The sequence below is a fragment of the Rhipicephalus microplus genome, chromosome 5 (assembly GCF_043290135.1).
Source record: "Rhipicephalus microplus isolate Deutch F79 chromosome 5, USDA_Rmic, whole genome shotgun sequence".
In the NCBI taxonomy this organism is placed as follows: domain Eukaryota; kingdom Metazoa; phylum Arthropoda; class Arachnida; order Ixodida; family Ixodidae; genus Rhipicephalus; species Rhipicephalus microplus.
The window spans coordinates 209,761,877-209,779,199 of NC_134704.1; the positions used below are offsets into that span (position 1 = coordinate 209,761,877).

General features: G+C 46.3%; 1 protein-coding gene across 2 annotated transcripts in view; it reads left to right on the forward strand.

Annotated features, from left to right (window-relative positions):
• Window positions 1-17,323, forward strand: part of LOC119173543 (uncharacterized) — a 699,991-nt gene that overhangs the window by 499,981 nt on the left and 182,687 nt on the right. For both annotated transcript variants that reach the window (XM_037424351.2, XM_037424350.2), the window contains exon 6: window positions 17,071-17,245. In XM_037424351.2, the coding sequence (XP_037280248.2) occupies window positions 17,071-17,245 (175 nt within the window). The remainder of the gene's footprint in view (window positions 1-17,070; window positions 17,246-17,323) is intronic.

Sequence of the window (17,323 nt, forward strand, 5' to 3'; positions counted from 1 at the left end):
TTGCTCTCAGACTGTCCATTCGCTGCTGAGCCCTTGGGCTGAAAACGCTGTCTCAATCCAGACGTCATACGTGGTGAAGGTGGATTTTTGGTCCTTCGTCTTCTCCCGCTTCGCTCGACTCCCGGGAGCTGCGTTCAGGCCGCGCATTGCCTCGACTGTCTGGCAGCATATTACCACGTTTCATTTCTCAAGTTTTGTTATCGCCCCAAAACACTACACAATTTTCAACGCAAACCGCGCCTGCAGTTTTCGAGAAGCTTACGGACTTTAGTAGATCATTTCGATAAGATGACGCCCACTCTGCGAACTGTACAGATTATTCTGGAACCTACGCTACCGCCAGCGATAACTCTAAAAAATTCGATGGCAAGAGTATAAATGCGACGCACTTCGCCGCTTGTCAGTAGTTGATCCACGGCCGACGCTCCGTTCACCGCTATCAGTCCAAGACTGCTACTGAAATCGGACTTTCCGTTTGCCGGGCACAGGTTCCCCAAATAAACAGTTAAATTCCAACGCAAAGTCTCCTGTCTTCAGCACGTCACGACCCCGTGACAATATCACAGAACGAGCCCGCCGGCGCTGCTGCCATCGCTGCTGCCATCTCCCCTACCCTGTTCAGCCGTGCCTCCTGTTTACGTACACAGCCACCAGTATGATCCTCTTCTCTTCGCCGGTCTTCGCGGGGAAGGCGTGGAGGACTGGCTTGATGAGTACAGCCACGTTAGGGTTGCTGATCACTGGGGCGAAAGCGTCAAGCTCCGTTACGTCTCTTTCTACTTGATCGGTGTGACGAAAACATGGTATTTCAACCACGTCATTGACTTGCCCGACTGGGACACCTTCCAGCACAAGCTGTGACATGTTTTTGGCACACTGGTCATTCGTTCCGAGGTCACGAAGAGCACCCTCGATACTTGCCGACAACATCCCGGTGAATCTCACACTTCTTATATTGAGGATGTCCTTTCACTGTGCCGGCAATTCATCTATGCCGTAATTGATTAAAGTACGCCACATATTGAAAGGCGTTGGACCTGTTGGTTTTAATATCCTCGCTGCGCCAAATCCAGCTACCATCGCTGACGTTGTCGCGACATGCCAGCGCCGTGATTCGCTGGACTCCGTTTGTCTCCAACCGGACATTGGCGGCCACCACTTTTCCTGCCATGGCCATCTGCGTGACCTCATCCGGGGCAATATACGAGAAGAATTGCGGTCTATAGGCTTCACACCTCCTTCACCGTGTTCAACACAGTCTTTGGGAGTTCCTTTGCGTGACCTCATTAGGGATGAACTTGCATCCCTGAGCGGCCCTGATCTCGTACAACCACCTGTTTCTCGCCCCATATCAACCTACACTCAAGTCACTGCCGCGCCTCCGGGCAACGTACACGTGACATTGCCGCAACCATCCTATGCGTTGGTTGCTGCCGCTCTCCCAGTCAACTGCTGTTTGATGCCACCTGACCCTTCTTCGGCCCTGTTATGCCACAGACATGGTCCTTGTTCGGGAATGCTTCTTTTCACGAGATCGAGGATTTTTCCGGCGAACTGTCTCCCTTTTTCCCAGTGCCACCTTCCACGGAGACGGCGGCGAGCCACCGTGTAGTTCCAGGTAACGCGTCGCCTTTCCACCGAGCCACCATGCCATTTCATCTTCTCCGCCAGGCACCGGGGATCTGGTCATGTAGAAGAGACCAAAACTTTATTTAAGGCCGTGCCAGCCCCATGTTTGGAGGATTTGGTTCAGCTGACTTTGTCGAGCTGTATGGTTTTGTACGAACTGTAACCTGTTATAGTAAACGCTCGTTCTTGTTGCTGTTTCAAATCTGGTTGCATCCTTATTCCGCCTCTAGGCGAAGGCTTCAGCGAAGTCCGTTAGACTGCTCGCCGCTATAGGTTACCGCTACCATCGCAACAAAGAGCAAATTTATAACAGTGGTGGCAGCGGTGGGATGACATCGATTCCGACTTTAAAACAGCCCACCTGAGCGCGCCATCTCCAGGTGCCCCTAACGCCTTCTATTTCCCACCTGGGCACTCGTCCCACCCTGTCTGCTATTGTGGCTATCGCGGCCACATATCTCGTTTGTGCCCAAAGCGCCAGCAAGATGGGTGTCGGGGTTACGACGTGCGTGAACGGGATCGGCCTACCAGAGCCTATTATGAAGGTCAGCGTTATTCGTCTCCTCCGCACCGGTCTCCATCTTCACCGCCATCGAATGCATCGCGGAACAGCCAAAACACCAGACGCCACTCGCCTTCGCCCTTCCGCCGTTCCTCTTGACCACTTCAACCCGCCTCATTCTCCTCTAATAGTCATGCTGAAAACTAAATGATGCAGTTTGTGGAGGAGAAACTGCATTCGAAGTTAGAACTGAAATTCCTCTATCAGGGCCATGTAACAAGGTTTCTGTGGAAGTGGAAGGAGTGCGTGTCGATGCTCTGGTTGACACGGGTGCGGCATTTTCTGTTATGCTTGTTGTTTCGGGCCAACGTCTGACAGCATACTTGGCAGCAGGGACAGCATACGACGGGGACGCCTATTGCTGTTGTTTTCCCAGGTGTTCGAGGCGTACCGTGGCCGACTATCAACATTGATAGCGGAGCGTGCTGCATCCAGCGCCTTGCAAGAGTGCCGCAGCGACCGACCGGCCACGTTTTTGCGCCCGGCACCATAACACGTGACATAAACCACCCCTGGCCCTTCAAAAAAGACAGCGGCAACGTCTCCCTCGATCACTTTTCAGCAGGGACAGCATATGACGGGGAAGCTTATTGCTGTTGTTTTCCCAGGTGTTCGAGGCGTACCGTAGCTGACTATCAACATTGATAGCGGAGTGTGCTGCATGCAGCGCCTTGCAAGAGTGCCGCACTGACCGACCGCCTATGTTTATGCGCCCGGCACCATACCACGTGACATCAACCACCACTGGCCCTTCAAAAAGACAGCGGCAACGCCTCCCTCGATCACTTGGCAACAGGGACAGCATACGAAGGGGACGCTTATTGCTGTTGTTGTTTCAGATTAGGCATTTGCCCTCCTGTTTTGTATAGTTCATTCGCTATCCTAGCGCTGTCTCTGTTGCCTATTTTCAAAGTTCGTACTTGTTTTACCCACTGTTGAATCTGTAAACTGGCCTTGAATCATGGGTACTGAGTTCGCGCACTTCAAACGCGACATTAGAAAAGAAATCAGAGATTGAAACAAAAGCCTTGACTACTTGAACAAAGACTACGAAAATATAAAACAAGAGTGCGCTGAAATTAGGAAGAAAAACGCTGCTCTCAAGGCGTCCCAAGAGGCAATGCAATGTGAGATGGACCGTTCGAGAAAGTTGGTGCACGAAAATTTCACGCGCCTAACTGCTGAGGATCAATACACTCGAAACAAAACTATAGAAGTTAAATGGATCCTACGTACCCCTAATGAAAACCTTGTGCAATTGCTTGCCAAAAATGGTGATGCCTTGGGGGAGCCATTAAGTGAACAAGGCACAGAAATATGCCACCGTTTGCCAGCGAGGAGTGCCGCTTCGCAAAGTAACACGGCACCAGACACAGGTGTTGCAAAGAACAACGAGGTACGCCCTCATGCAAGCGCTGTTGCCGATCGGGGTAGCAGAGCAGGCAGTGACGCCCCCCTGAACGAAAACATTGTGGCTGTTTTCAATCGCTGAGCTAAGAGAGATGTCATCGTCAAGAAAGCACGGAGAACTCGATTCACAGCTGAGGAACTGGGATTCACAACAAAACAGTCTGTTTTCGTAAATGAGCACCTTTGTCCCCAACTGAAAAAATTGCTGGGTATGACGATTGCTCGGAAACGGGAAATGAACTGGCGCTTCGCGTGGGCAAGTGGTGGCAAAATATTTGCGCGTAAAACAGAAACATCTCGTGCAGTTCACATCACATGTGAAGCCGACTTGCATAAGATGCGCGTGGCCACTTCAAGCAGCCGCGGGGCATCTAGCATGCCGTAGGCTTATCTGATTAGCGCTTTTGTTTTTGTGGCGCGACCTTTTTTCTTTTTATTTTTTCCTGTTGTTAAGATGGTGATATTACCACGGGATATCCATATACCTTACACTAGTGGATATTGCAGTATCATGTACTTAAATCCTCGATCAGCTGGCAACAAGCACGATGATATAACTACGTTTCTCGACAAATTCTCGTTTAAATTCGACATCATCATGATTTCTGAAACTTGGCACACGTGCAATGACGAGGTACTATGTTTGCCAACGTATAAATCGTTCTTTCTAAACAGGCCATTTCGTCGAGGGGGAGGTGTGTTGCAACTAATTGGCGACCATTTAGTTTGCAGCCTTCTCTCAGACTTTTTAGCGATTACACAAGACCATGAAGCTTTATAACTAGCATGTCACAAGTATGTATATGTGGTACTTTATCGTCCACCTGACGGAAGAACAGAAGAGTTTTTTCGATTTCTTGAAAATCCTATGTATGCGTGCACTAACAAGTTGAACATTATCATGGGGGCCACTGCAACATTAACCTTCTACACCGAACTGAAACCTCTGGTAACTTCAAACTACTACTTAATTCTTTTGCGTGTGCTAATATTATTAGTGAACCTACACGTGTCACTTTAGATACTGAAAGCCTTATCAACTTACTTAATACAAATGACATAAGTTATTCAACCGTATCTGAAACTGTTATTGCCGATATTAGAAATCACTACTCTAGATACATGTTTCAAAAACGCAACGAGTATGTTAATCGTGCAAAAGTATCAACTCCAGAATCATACAAAATACAGGAAATCAGTAACAAAACGTTAGGCACTTTTAGGTGTGAAATTGCCCAGATTAGATAGGATACTGTCTATAAATCAGTTAACGCTAATGAGGCGTATGAAATGTTCATGTGCCTGTTAAGAAAAACTTACCATGGGTGCTTTAAATATAAAACGGTCCAAACCCTAAAGAAAGGTCGGAAACAATGAATGACGCGAGAATGTCTGGAAATGATTAAGAAGAAAAATATACTGCACGCGAAATTCGTGAAAACAAGACATCATAACGATCTTTCGGAATTCAAGCGGTATAGAAATTTTGTAACGAAGCACCTGAGAAAAACTAAGGATGCGTACTGTGAAGCTCTCTTCAAGAGGGTTAGCACTCGTGGCGACGTGCTTTGGCGAGAAACAAATAAGCTTCTAAATAGAAGTTGGTCTAGAGACAATGAGTTAAACATAGATAGCAAGATAGTTAAAGGTGAAGAACTTGCTAATAAAACTACCGTGTACTTCACAACGCTGGTGTCCTCCGATTTAGCAAACCTTTCTCGTGCCTGTAATAGTGATTACAGGGATTTTCTAGGTGTGTCAAACATGAGCACTGCATATTTTTTAAACACAACTTCTGAAGAAGTATTGTCTGTATTTATGTCACTAAAAATACTACTGCTCGGGGCATAGATGACCTACAAATTAAGTCTAAGAAAACAGCCCTTGATCATTTGTTACCTGTTCTTACCCATCTTTTTAATATCTGCTTATCTACGGCAGTTTTCTCAGAAAGAAGGAAGCATGCGAGAGTTGGTGTCTTTACAAATATGGTGAAAGAAATATCTTTTCTAATTATCGTCCGATCTCCATACTTCCTGTTATATCTAAAGGATAGAGAAAATCATATATCAACGTGTCAGGTCTTTTTCTGAAAAGTACTCTATATTATCACCGCAACGATTCGGCTTCCGACGGGGCATGTCCACGGAACTGGCTTTCCTCTCACAAAAAGAACTCATACTTACCTCATTTGAAAAGAAACTGTTAATATTGGGTGTTTTTATTGACTATTTCAAGGCATTCGATATAATCAATCATGCACGAAGTCTTTGATAGAATCAACCACGACATCTTTATTATACATAAAAAAGAACTTAAGAACCTTCTCAACCAGAGTAGCAGCGTGTAGTTTAGCTTCTTCTAATTGTCCGGCTAAAATACTATATGTAAAAGAAACACCCTATAATAGTGCTGGTGTGTAACATGGCATCCTATGATGTTTGCTTTCTTTGCCATTTTTTCGTTGCTTTTTTACGAGTAAAATATGCAACATTTCACTCGTCAGTGTTTCTCTTATGCATCAAAACTTGTGCTTTTCGCATACCCAGTGTTGTAAACGTCGTATAATCATTTTGTAATACTTCGTTAGCCGTTCAGCAACGTGTGCATTGTTTCACGATTGACCGTACGCTGTTATCTTGTTTTATTTGTTGTTTTTCTCACTTTGTGGTTTGCTTATTTTATGTAAACCTGAAACTGATGTAGTTTTGATGCATTTTCTTTTTATTTCCTAATTTCGTGAAGTAATAAAAATCGACGTTCAAATTATTTTTTCATGTTTGCGCGCTGCCGATTTGTAATTGTCAAGTGAAAAGGGGTAGGAGCCTCGTCAAGCTGCTAACATAGCAACTTTTTGCTCTTATCTTTGCGTTTTCTTTTTCACAACTCTGTGAAAAAAATGCTCAATAAAACTGAAACTGAAAGTGATGACCCTTTACGTTGGACCCACGTTGATTGCTGCACAGGGGCATACCATTCGCCCTTCCGCTTTCTGTACAGCCAGCGTTTTTATTGATGGTATCCACCGTCACATTCAGTTCGCCGCCCTGACCAACTGCTCTCAACAAACAATTTTAGGATGTGATTTTTTTCTTCTGCTCCTGCGGCAATTTGCTGTAGCCAACGCGTCGTCCATCTCACCGACGCGGACGGCACGCTCAACGACGACACCCAGAGGCCACTTCATTTGACAGCTGCAGAGAATACCGAATTACCACGAGGTCAAGAGCGAATTGTCACTATAACCTCCAAAGACAGCGATAATGGCGACGTCTTGGTCGCACCATCATTTAGTTGCGTCGGTAAAGGCATCGTTTTCGCTTCCGGTGTAGTTCGTTTTATGCATGGTTCCTTACACTGAGCATTGCCGTGAATACAACATGTGAAAAAATTCTACTTCCTCAAAACCCCACGGTGGCCTGCGTGACCGATCCCAAGCCAGCGTGAGTCGTGCCACTTCATGCCATCGCCTCCAACGACCACCCTAGTGGCGAGTCTGCATCTTCTTCCGCATTTGCTGCAGCCATTAGCGACGGCTTGACACCTTCATAGACGCAACAGCTACTTGCTTTGTTAGAGAAGCACGCAAGTTCTTTCGATGTCCTTCTCGACGTTGGGCCGCACTACTACTATAACGCATCGGATCCACTCAGTTTGAACATCTGTTGTACGCCGCCGGCCCTACCGCGTGTCTCCTGCTGATGGAAAAATCATCAAAGAAAACGTAGCTGACATGCTCAAACGAGAGGTAATTCGCCCTTCATCTAGCCTATGGTCGTCGCCTGTGGTTCTGGTTAGCAAGAAGGATGGCTCCGTGCGCTTTTGCGTCGATTACAGGGTGCTCAACAAGATCACTCGCAAGGATCTGTACCCAATGCCTCGCATTGACGACTCCCTTGATTCTCTACAAGGCACGAAATACTTTTCCAGCCTCGACCTGCGTTCCGGACACTGGCAAATTCCTATGCACGGAGAGGATAAGGAACAAACGGCATTCGCAACTCCCCGACGGGATATAGAAATTCAACTTTATGCCTTTCGGGCTGTGCAATGTGCCCGCTACATTTGAGCGCATGATCGATGCCGTGCTGCGCGGCCTTAAATGAAGTACCCGTGTCTGCTACTTGGACGACATCATTATTTTTTCGACAACGTTTCCTCAACGGCTGCAACGTTTGGGTGACATTCTGACGTGTCTTGCCGCCACTGGTCTCTTACTCAACACCAAAAATTGCCGTTTCGCCACAAAATCTCTCAAGCTTTTTGGCCACGTCGTGACCAAAGACGGAATTCGGCTGGATCTGGACAAAATCGCTGTGGTGCTTCGCTCTCCGTGCCCCGAAAGTCCAAATGAGTTGCGGAGTTTTCTCAGTCTCACCTCCTATTATCGCCGTTTTACACGGAACTTCGTATCATTAGCGGCTCCATTGCACCAGCTTCTTGGTTCTGACGTGCGCTTTCTGTGGTTGGAAGAATTTCAAACGGCGTTCGACCTGTTAAAAAGTGCCCTCACGTCTGAACCTGTACTCTGCCACTTGGATGGGGCTGTACCGACCATGCTTCATACGGACGCTAGCGGCCGCGGTATAGGTGCCGTTCTGCTCCAGCGCGACACCTCTTCACCAGAGAGAGTAGTTGCATATGACAGTAGAAAACTAACCGCGACCGAGAATAACTATATTATCACTGAGTAGGAGTAATTGGTGGTGGTCTGGTCAGTGCAAAAGTTCCGTCCATATTTTCACAGGCCATCATTTCACGATCGTTACCGACCACCACGCCTTATGCTGGCTTTCCACGCTGGAGAACCTGTTTGAACGCTTGGGTTGGTGGATTATACTTTTAAAGAAGTACGACTTTGATATAATTTAGAAGTCAGGTAGAAAACACCAAGACGCCAACGTCCTATCGCACTACCCACTACCAAATACCCAGCTCAGCATCGGTCAAAGTTTGGCCATCACTTCTATTGCGGCGCCCACGCTCGCCTGAATAGACTAGCTATTATCGGACGACAAGCGCACATTTCACTCCTACCAATTATCTGATCCGTACTGTAGGTATATTATGAACCAGCGCTCAGGAGCTTCCCATCCACCTAAAGCACAGCATCGTCGTCAAATCTTTATATAGGCTGGAGAATAGAGTTCTGTACCGTCACATTTACAACCCTGATGGTCAACACTGCGTTTCCGTGCTACCACGCTCTCTTCGAGTTGACGTGCTTAAAGCCTTCCACGACGACTTGACTGCCGGACGTCTTGGTATTAAAAAAACTCATGACCTCATTTGAAGTCGCTTCTACTGGCCTGGTATTTCTACTAGCATCGCGTGCTACATTGGTTTATGTGTCCCATGCCAGCGTCGTAAAACCCAGAAAACTGCACCGGTCGGGCCTCTACAGCCAATTACGTGCCCCACAACGCCATTTGAGGTTGTAGATATCGAGCTTTACGGCCCTTTTTCCTTCACATCTACTGGCAAACGATGGATAGTGACCGCCCTAGACCACTTGACACACTAAGCGGAGACAACGTCTGTATCAACTGCCTCTGCATCGGAAGTTGCCGACTTCTTTCTGCACACCATCATTCTGTTCCATGGTGCCACTCGTATATATGAGTGGCCGTAGAAGCGTGTTCCTGTCAGAAGTGCTAAATGAAGTATTGCGCGCCTCTGGATTAACACATAAGACAGCTTCAAACTACTACCCTCAAACCAATGGCCTCACTGAGAGGTTTCACCATACGCTTGCTGATATGATAGCCGTCTACATCAGTCCAGATCACAAAAACTGGGATACTCTTCTACCATTCCTCACTTTTGCCTACAACACGGCCGTTCAGCGCACCACCGGTTATTCACCGTTCTACCTCGTTTATGAACGTTCCCCTACTTTCTTTCTCGACGTTTCCTTTTTCAATAGTGACGTCAACTCGTTCCAGTCTTCAAGCGAGGAATACATTTCAATACTAGCCCGGTGTCGCGATCGTGCTCACGTAAACACAGAAGCGCGACAGCAAGATCGAAAAGTCATTTATGACTCATCCTATCGCCTTGTATTCTTCCGACCTGGTGACGAGGAGCTCCTGTTCACACCTATTCCTACACCTGATCTGTGTGACAAGGTTCAGCCACACTTCATTGGGCCTTACATAGTTATCGAACAGACTTCGCCCGTTAATTACCTAGTGGCTCCACTTGTCGTCCCAACAGACCGCCGTCGCCACACCACAGAGATCTTTGATGTGTCTCGCATGAAGCCTTTCAGGCGCGTTCTCTGTCACATTCACTTGGTACGGCAAGGTTGGCCGCTTCGATGAGGGGGAAAGTAGTGTGAGCATTCGTCATGCGCTTCTTCTCATACATGCATTATATTAATCATCATCATCCATCTGGTTCCGTGTTCTCATCTTCACTGGGTGTCACTATAATCATCATCGGGTTTGTGCGCACTTGGTCTTAGACTCCCGTTCGCTGCTGAGCCCTTGGGCTGAATAAAAGCTGTCTCCATGCAGACGTCATTATATATCATATACGTGACCACGCAGCGTACAAACTGTCAACGAATGAGTCTCTCAGTAGCATGTCAGCCTAGAGATCACTGCCTTGTGTCACGCTAACATTTCGTCCCGAAGCCTAATGGGAGCTCATAGACGCCGCATAATTCATCGGCGAAACAAGCAACAATTATCATCTACATCTTGATTGATTGATTGATATGTGGGGTTTAACGTCCCAAAACCACTATATGATTATGAGAGACGCCGTAGTGGAGGGCTCCAGAAATTTAGACCACCTGGGGTTCTTTAACGTGCACCCAAATATCATCTACATGTTATACTGTATGCGTGTTTTTTTAAGGCTGGTTATGGTGTCCCATGCAACAAAAGTGTCCATGCCGGTCGACCGCCATTCAGCCTACATACTCTACCTGCTACCGAAGAGGCCAGAGTGATGAAAAAGGAAACACAGCTGAGTAGTCAGATATTCAGGCTACAACAATGCGTCCACAAACATACAGACGAGCTCAGGCAACTCACAACAGGCTGCATTTCTCAAGCTTAATATCTTAGCTCCAGTTGAGAGTCGGCATTACACTTTAGAGATTTTTTATTGCGACAAAGACTTGCATTTAAGGCATAACATTTTTCGTTAAATGTGCGCTTTTAGGCCGGTGTTGTGTATGAAGTGTATGAAGAAAAACAGCTCCTGTGCAAAATATCAGACTTGATTGCAGGAATCGCGCCAGACATGGATGTTCCTGTTTGTTTTTTCGTACCGTCATGATTTCATTGTTTATGCTTTCCAATGGTAAAATGAGTGGGCATTGTTCCTCATTGTCTGGCAATTGTTTTTTCTGGGTTGCAACACATGTATTTCGCAAGCTTTACAAAGTTAACGGATGATCATTTATATGCCTTGATGCAGACTAGTGGCATTTTGTGCTATTTAGCGCATGAATTACAAACTTGCGTATATGTGCTAAGCAACTAGACAGCATCAAGAAACATTAGGTACCCAAGCTTTTAGGATTAGGTCCTGGCCAAAGGTGCTTTTATGAATCGCTCTCAGTGAGTCAAAAAAAGCAACTCTTAGTCAAGCGAACGTAATGGTGACAAACCGATCTTCTGCGGATCACTGGCATGCGCTCTCTGGTATCGGCCTAACAGAGGACGCGCGAGTGCCTCGATCAAATAGTCGTGAATGACAGTTGCCTTTGAAATGAGTTGGGTGCCCAGAACAACGAGCGCTTCTGGATTATCTTTTGTAATTTTTCGTCACGCCTCAAACAGTGCAAATACAGCCGAAAACGAAACCGTACAGCAGCTTCGAATGCAGCCGCGGCATGCGCTTACATGAGAGACGACGCGGTGGCATGGATGGATAAATGAATGAGTGTATCCGGCTGTGCCCTTTATAACGAGAGGAGGCTCACGCCATCTAGCCATAAAGTTAAGTACTATCGCTGCGTGTTTAAGGATTGAGTTTCACTCGCGCCTTGATTGTGTCCACCAAACAGTTAGCCACCTCCTGTTTGTTTCTACCCGTTTAAAGTCTATTATACCTTAACTGTCCCTAAACCGCTATGCTTTGAAAATTCAGTGGCATTAACTTCGACTATGGAGTGGAGCCCTTTACAAAACATTATCTAATTTTCAGCCGTTTCCTCCTTTTTTTCACACGCACTACATACCGTGTCTGTGCCTTCGTACTTTGCTCGGTACGTGGTGGTCCGCAATTCTCCCATTGTAGCCTCGAACAGCAGAAAACTACACCGAGAATTATCGTGGATCTTTCCCTTGCAATTTCCTGCTTAAAAGTTAGGTGGGTCTCCAGTGATGATTTTGTAAGCATTTGCATCTTCCACATGTACCTCTCTGTTTCCTTCACCTTCTTCTTAACCGATGCTTCCTTTTGGCTTAGTATTCTGCTGTAGTCTAAATACTTGCTTGACAGTTTTTGAGTTCCCTTCCTTCATTTAGTATCCGCATTTTTCAAGTACATGTAGCTAAGAACTTTCCTAGTCCAACGTGCATCTCCCATTTTTCTCAACCGCTCCCCAAACTCTATCTTGCTGCTAGCTCCCCTGCACTCAAACGATGTCCACACCACGTCACCCTGTACCCCCTGATGTGCGGTCTTCCCGTGTGCCTCAAAGCCAGTCTACCTATGCCGCATTTAATTTCCAATCTTCCTTAAACGTCTGATTTCATTCACAAGACCGCATTGCCGAACGTCAAACCTGAAACCATGGCACCTTTTCAAATCCCTCTCGCAACGTCATACCTATTGTAGTTCCACAGTGCCCTAATTTTCATTACAGCTGCATTCCTGATGCCCTTAGTCATTACGTATCTTTAGTGCTCCCTTAGAAATTCAGCCCCGTTATTTATTAATACGCCTAAATACTTGTATTTATCAACTATTTCTAGCATGACTTCCCGTATCTTACGCTCACTGCCTTTTTTATCATTGAAAGTTTTGATTGCCTATCTTTTTATGTTTGACTTCAAATTTAACCTATCTCCTTCATTACCACAAACGTCTATCAATCCCTGTAGATCTTTTTTGTTGTCAACTATTAATACTATATCATCTGCATACATCAAGGCTAACAATGATTGTTCAATGTGTTTTCCTTGGTTGGCAAAAGAGAGGCTGAAGCCGAGTTGACTCTCCACACATTTGGCTTCTGGTCCCTGGAGATACAGCATAAAGAACAAATGTGACAAGCGACAACACTGCCGAAGCCTGCGTTGTATCTATATGGGCTCATATACCTGTTCTTTTCATTTATAACTACCTTGTTACTTTTAGAGATATCCTTTAGAAGATTAGTTATTCCATCTTCCACATCTAGTGTGTCCAGCATTCCCCCCAAGTCTTCTTGAATCACACCATCATAAGCTCCCGTAATGTCTAGAAATGCCACGCACAGGGGCCTGTGCTCTTTTCACGCTGTTTAAAGACACTGCAACAATGAAAACAGATTGTCCTCCCACCTTCTTCGTTTACGGAACCCATTTTGTAGTTCTCTGAGCACCCCCTCATTCTCCACCCATGTCTGTAGTCTTTTCTTTGCTGTCTGCATCACCAGCCTGTAAACTACTGATGTCACTGTTATAGGACGATAGTTGTTTATATCGGCTTTGTCCCCCTTTCCTATGTAGATCATGCTCAACCTACTTAGTTTTCATCCATTGGGAGCTTCACCATTCAGGATGGCTTTGCTCGCTGCCTCTCTTAATGTTTGCTTAGAGTTTGGTCCTAGATTTATATTAGCAAGATTTGGATGACGTCAGGCATGTCTGCTCCGGTGGTGACGTCTGGCGGTGAAAATCCGCACTAACGCTGATGGCCACTTCCCGTTGAAAACGACTTCGCCCGGGTACTGAGAAAATAGAGGAGGCGCTGCTTTGACGAATCTATGGCACAGCGGTGGCGGTGACTCGGGAAAGAATGGCGGGGAAATTAACCTTCTTGTTCTGAGCGCGAAAAAGGTGTATGTTGGAGACAGCCGACGAGATTACACGACAGCTTTAACTTGTGTAACGCTGCGCAGCCAGGTGTGGTTCCTCCCCGAAGTATATGGAGCGTGTTCTTCATTGCGCGGCGAAAAAAATGACGTTCGCAGGAGACGTATCACTTTTACTGAGCAGCTACTGCTCGCATTCAATGTATGTGGGCTCCAACTATCTATGTCCACCCTTTTGCCTACTCAACAGGGTAGGATATATTGTAGTATTTGTTTTAACTGCAAAATTAGGATTGTGTAGGTAGCACTGCATACATAAGACAGCCATCTACGACTACAATTACATTTGACATAAGCCTGTAATCATTTCTCAGAAGTTTTACGGGCGTTACTAACCAAAAGTAGACAGAGTATGGCCGGGAAAGTTTAACACTGAAATATGTTCAAAAACAATCACTAGAATATATCGTTTATTAGGCAGGTACCCTCACAATAACCGAAGAGTGGACCGTGCCTCATTTGTGTTCGAGGCATAACTGACTGAAAGAGGCTAAACCGGGCCGGGCCCACGCAAACGTTTCGAGCCCGGGCTAGGTATGGAGCGTATAAGAACACTGGACCAGGCTGGGGCAGGCCGAAGCACGGAGTTTTCGGACCGGAATGAGCGGGACTGGGCCCAAACTTTTCGTGCCCGGGCTTGGTACGAGTGATATATATAAAAAAACAATGGACTGGGCTGCAGCACAAAAGGGTTCGGTGGGGCCGCGCTGGGGCCCGAAAAATTGGCCTCTGCAGTACTTTAGTCCCGACTTCGAAAAGCACCAATGTTTCCGAGTGAACCCCGCACGTCTGAGTGGTTCCCCGTACCTGCAGGCGTCCGCTTGACGACTCTTCCTCTTTCCCCTGCTTGTGACAAGCGAGCCACGACTCATTTATCGCGGAGTTCAGCTGCCACCTCCGGGTAGGAATAAACATGTTTTTACCCATCCAGACAGTCTATGCTTTTTCGACCACCGTGCCTCGCGCATATGTTCTTGGGCCACCGGCAACACCCGACGTACTACTATTGATAATTCATCGTTTACAGCGAAAGCTGTAATGAGATCACAATATGGGTCACGCGCCATTGCATGCTGTGTGCCGCCGCTGCCGGTGTTCGTAAACATATCACGCGAAATTAGAAAAAAAAACCTTGCTCCAATGACACAGTGGGGCTTGGACCAGGGTTCGCTGAAGACCAGCACAATATTATAACACTGAATTACGCCGCTGCTTGAACCTTGTTGTCAAACTTGTCTTAGGCAGGCATGACCTAGCACCAATTACACAGTGGGGCTCGATCCAGGTCCGCTGGGTGCCAGCCCAGTATTCTTCCACTGATCTACTCCGGTGCTTGTGACTTGTTGTCAAACTTGCCTTAGGCAGGCATGATGTCGGGAAAGCAATCGCGTTATTACGACTTATAAACAGTTTTACAACAGCGAAAGAAGAATCAGTCGTCGCATAATGCGATTAGCGTAACAAGTGGGCCGTCCAATGCTCTAACTCATTACAAAAGTTTTTTCTTGTTTCCCTAATAACTTTGGCGCATAACCACATGAGAATAATGATGATGATTCTAAAGCCATAGCTCGTACCCACTCAGGGGGATCGGCCAAGAATAGATGACTTATTACAGTAAGATTTTTTTATTTTAATTCAATATCGAAACCACCTACCGGAGAAAAAAAGAAAGAAAAAGAAAAGACACCCTAGGCAGAATGAAAGGAGTGCAACAGTTGTTTGTCACTCATTCAGATCAGACAATCATTCATTATCTTGAATAGGAATCAACATGGTTAAACAAAGCTGTAGTGTATGTTGGAAGGTTTTGCATGAATAATAATCACGCAATTGAAAGCCTAATTTTTTGTACTTTCATTTAGGTACTTGCAAACTGCATAGAAAACGTTTTCGTGGCTGAAGCCCAGATCGGAAGCACCGAAGAAAAGTATACTTCCAATTGTGAAGTTTAACCCCCGGCTAGCGAATGGGAGGACGAAGAGTGTTTTCCTCAGCAATTTGTATCGGCGACATGGTAAAAAATAGTGCTCTGTTGTTTATGATGCTGAACAAAAGTTGCGTAGCAGTGATATCGCCATACAAGCCCTATGTGAATAGACATTTAACGGGGGGACACAATATCAAAATCTGGTTATTGTAGTTTCCAATTGTCTTGTAGGATACCAATGAGTTTTCCACAGAAATCTTAAGTGATTAAATTTTGGTGTTGACATTATTGCTTCCATAGCGTCTGCACGAAGCGCAAGTTTTCTGTATCTTGTCGCAGTTATAGTGGCCACTTCGAGAAGGACTGATAGTACTGGCCCTTCCACTTCCAATGCTGCTCGTGCTAGAGAGTCGGCGATTTCATCTACTTCTAAGCCGCAATGACCAGGTACCCATACTAATTTCAGTAGCTGCAGCTGAGGAGGGACTAGCATAAGGAGTGCCCCGCCGCGGTGGTCTAGTGGCTAAGGTACTCGGCTGCTGACCCACAGGTAGCGGGTTCAAATCCCGGCTGCGGCGGCTGTATTTCCGATGGAGGCGGAAATGTTGTAGGCCCGTGTGCTCAGATTCGGGTGCACGTTAAGAACCCCAGGTGGTCGAAATTTCCAGAGCCCTCCACTACGGCGTATCTCATAATCATATGGTGGTTCTGGGACGTTAAACCCCACATATCAATCAACTAGCATAAGGAGCGTCTTTGAGGCCATCGATTTTGTTGACGCTGTAAACGACGTACATACAGACAGGGAATCCGTGATTATGATCGCATTATCGACATCCAAAGGTAGCTTTCGCAGCGCTAGAACTATTTCCACAGTCCAGCTTAAAAACTTCAAAAACCACTTCAGCCATAATTCTTCATCGTCGTCAGCCACTGCATGGAAAATTGGCTCAAAATGTCTAGCAAGTGTTTAGTGGATACCATGCTTCTCATAAGAATAACGAAAAATAGCATAACTAATTCTGGTCCACTACCCGAAAGTTAATTATTATTGCCCTAGTGGCTACCAATCAAGTGTGCTTGCAGTAGTTACCCAATGAGTGTTTTGAAAAGGCGCCGAAAGGCCGCTCTTTAGCTTTTGCTGTGACTGTGCGGCGCCTACAGCGCAGGCCTGGCGTATTTTGCCTTTCATGTATATATACGTAGCCGGGACATAATGGGACGACAGAAATCAGCTTCTCGTGTCCATGTAGTTGCTATCGCAATAATGGTTTTTTTATTGCACTTATTTTGTTACTGTACCAAACGGTATTTTTAACCATCCTAACTGCATATCACTAGAGGAAAAGCAGTTGTATATGCATTTAGGAAGTACTGAGTTCTGAGGATTTCGGACGCACGCCTTGTATATTTGGCCCATTTACTTGTTGACTTGTCGCAGCTCTCTTGTGAAGCCTACTCGTAGCTCGCAAATGAAAGCGAGCGAATGCTGTGGCGCAGGTGACCAGCGTCCGACGCCACGTGCACCTGCGTCGTCCGGCCGCGTTGGCTGTGAGACCGGAATGACGCACGTGAAGAACTGTCTGCGTGAAATCGTCAGCCCAAATACAGTCGCCAATGAACTGCTCGAGAAACTGCGCACCCAGCCGATGGACTACGACGAGGCTTTCTGCAGGTAAGGCGGAAATTGACGGCTGCTGATGGCCGCCGATGTGTAATTCAGTGAATCAATGAACCTTCTGAAGCACTTACT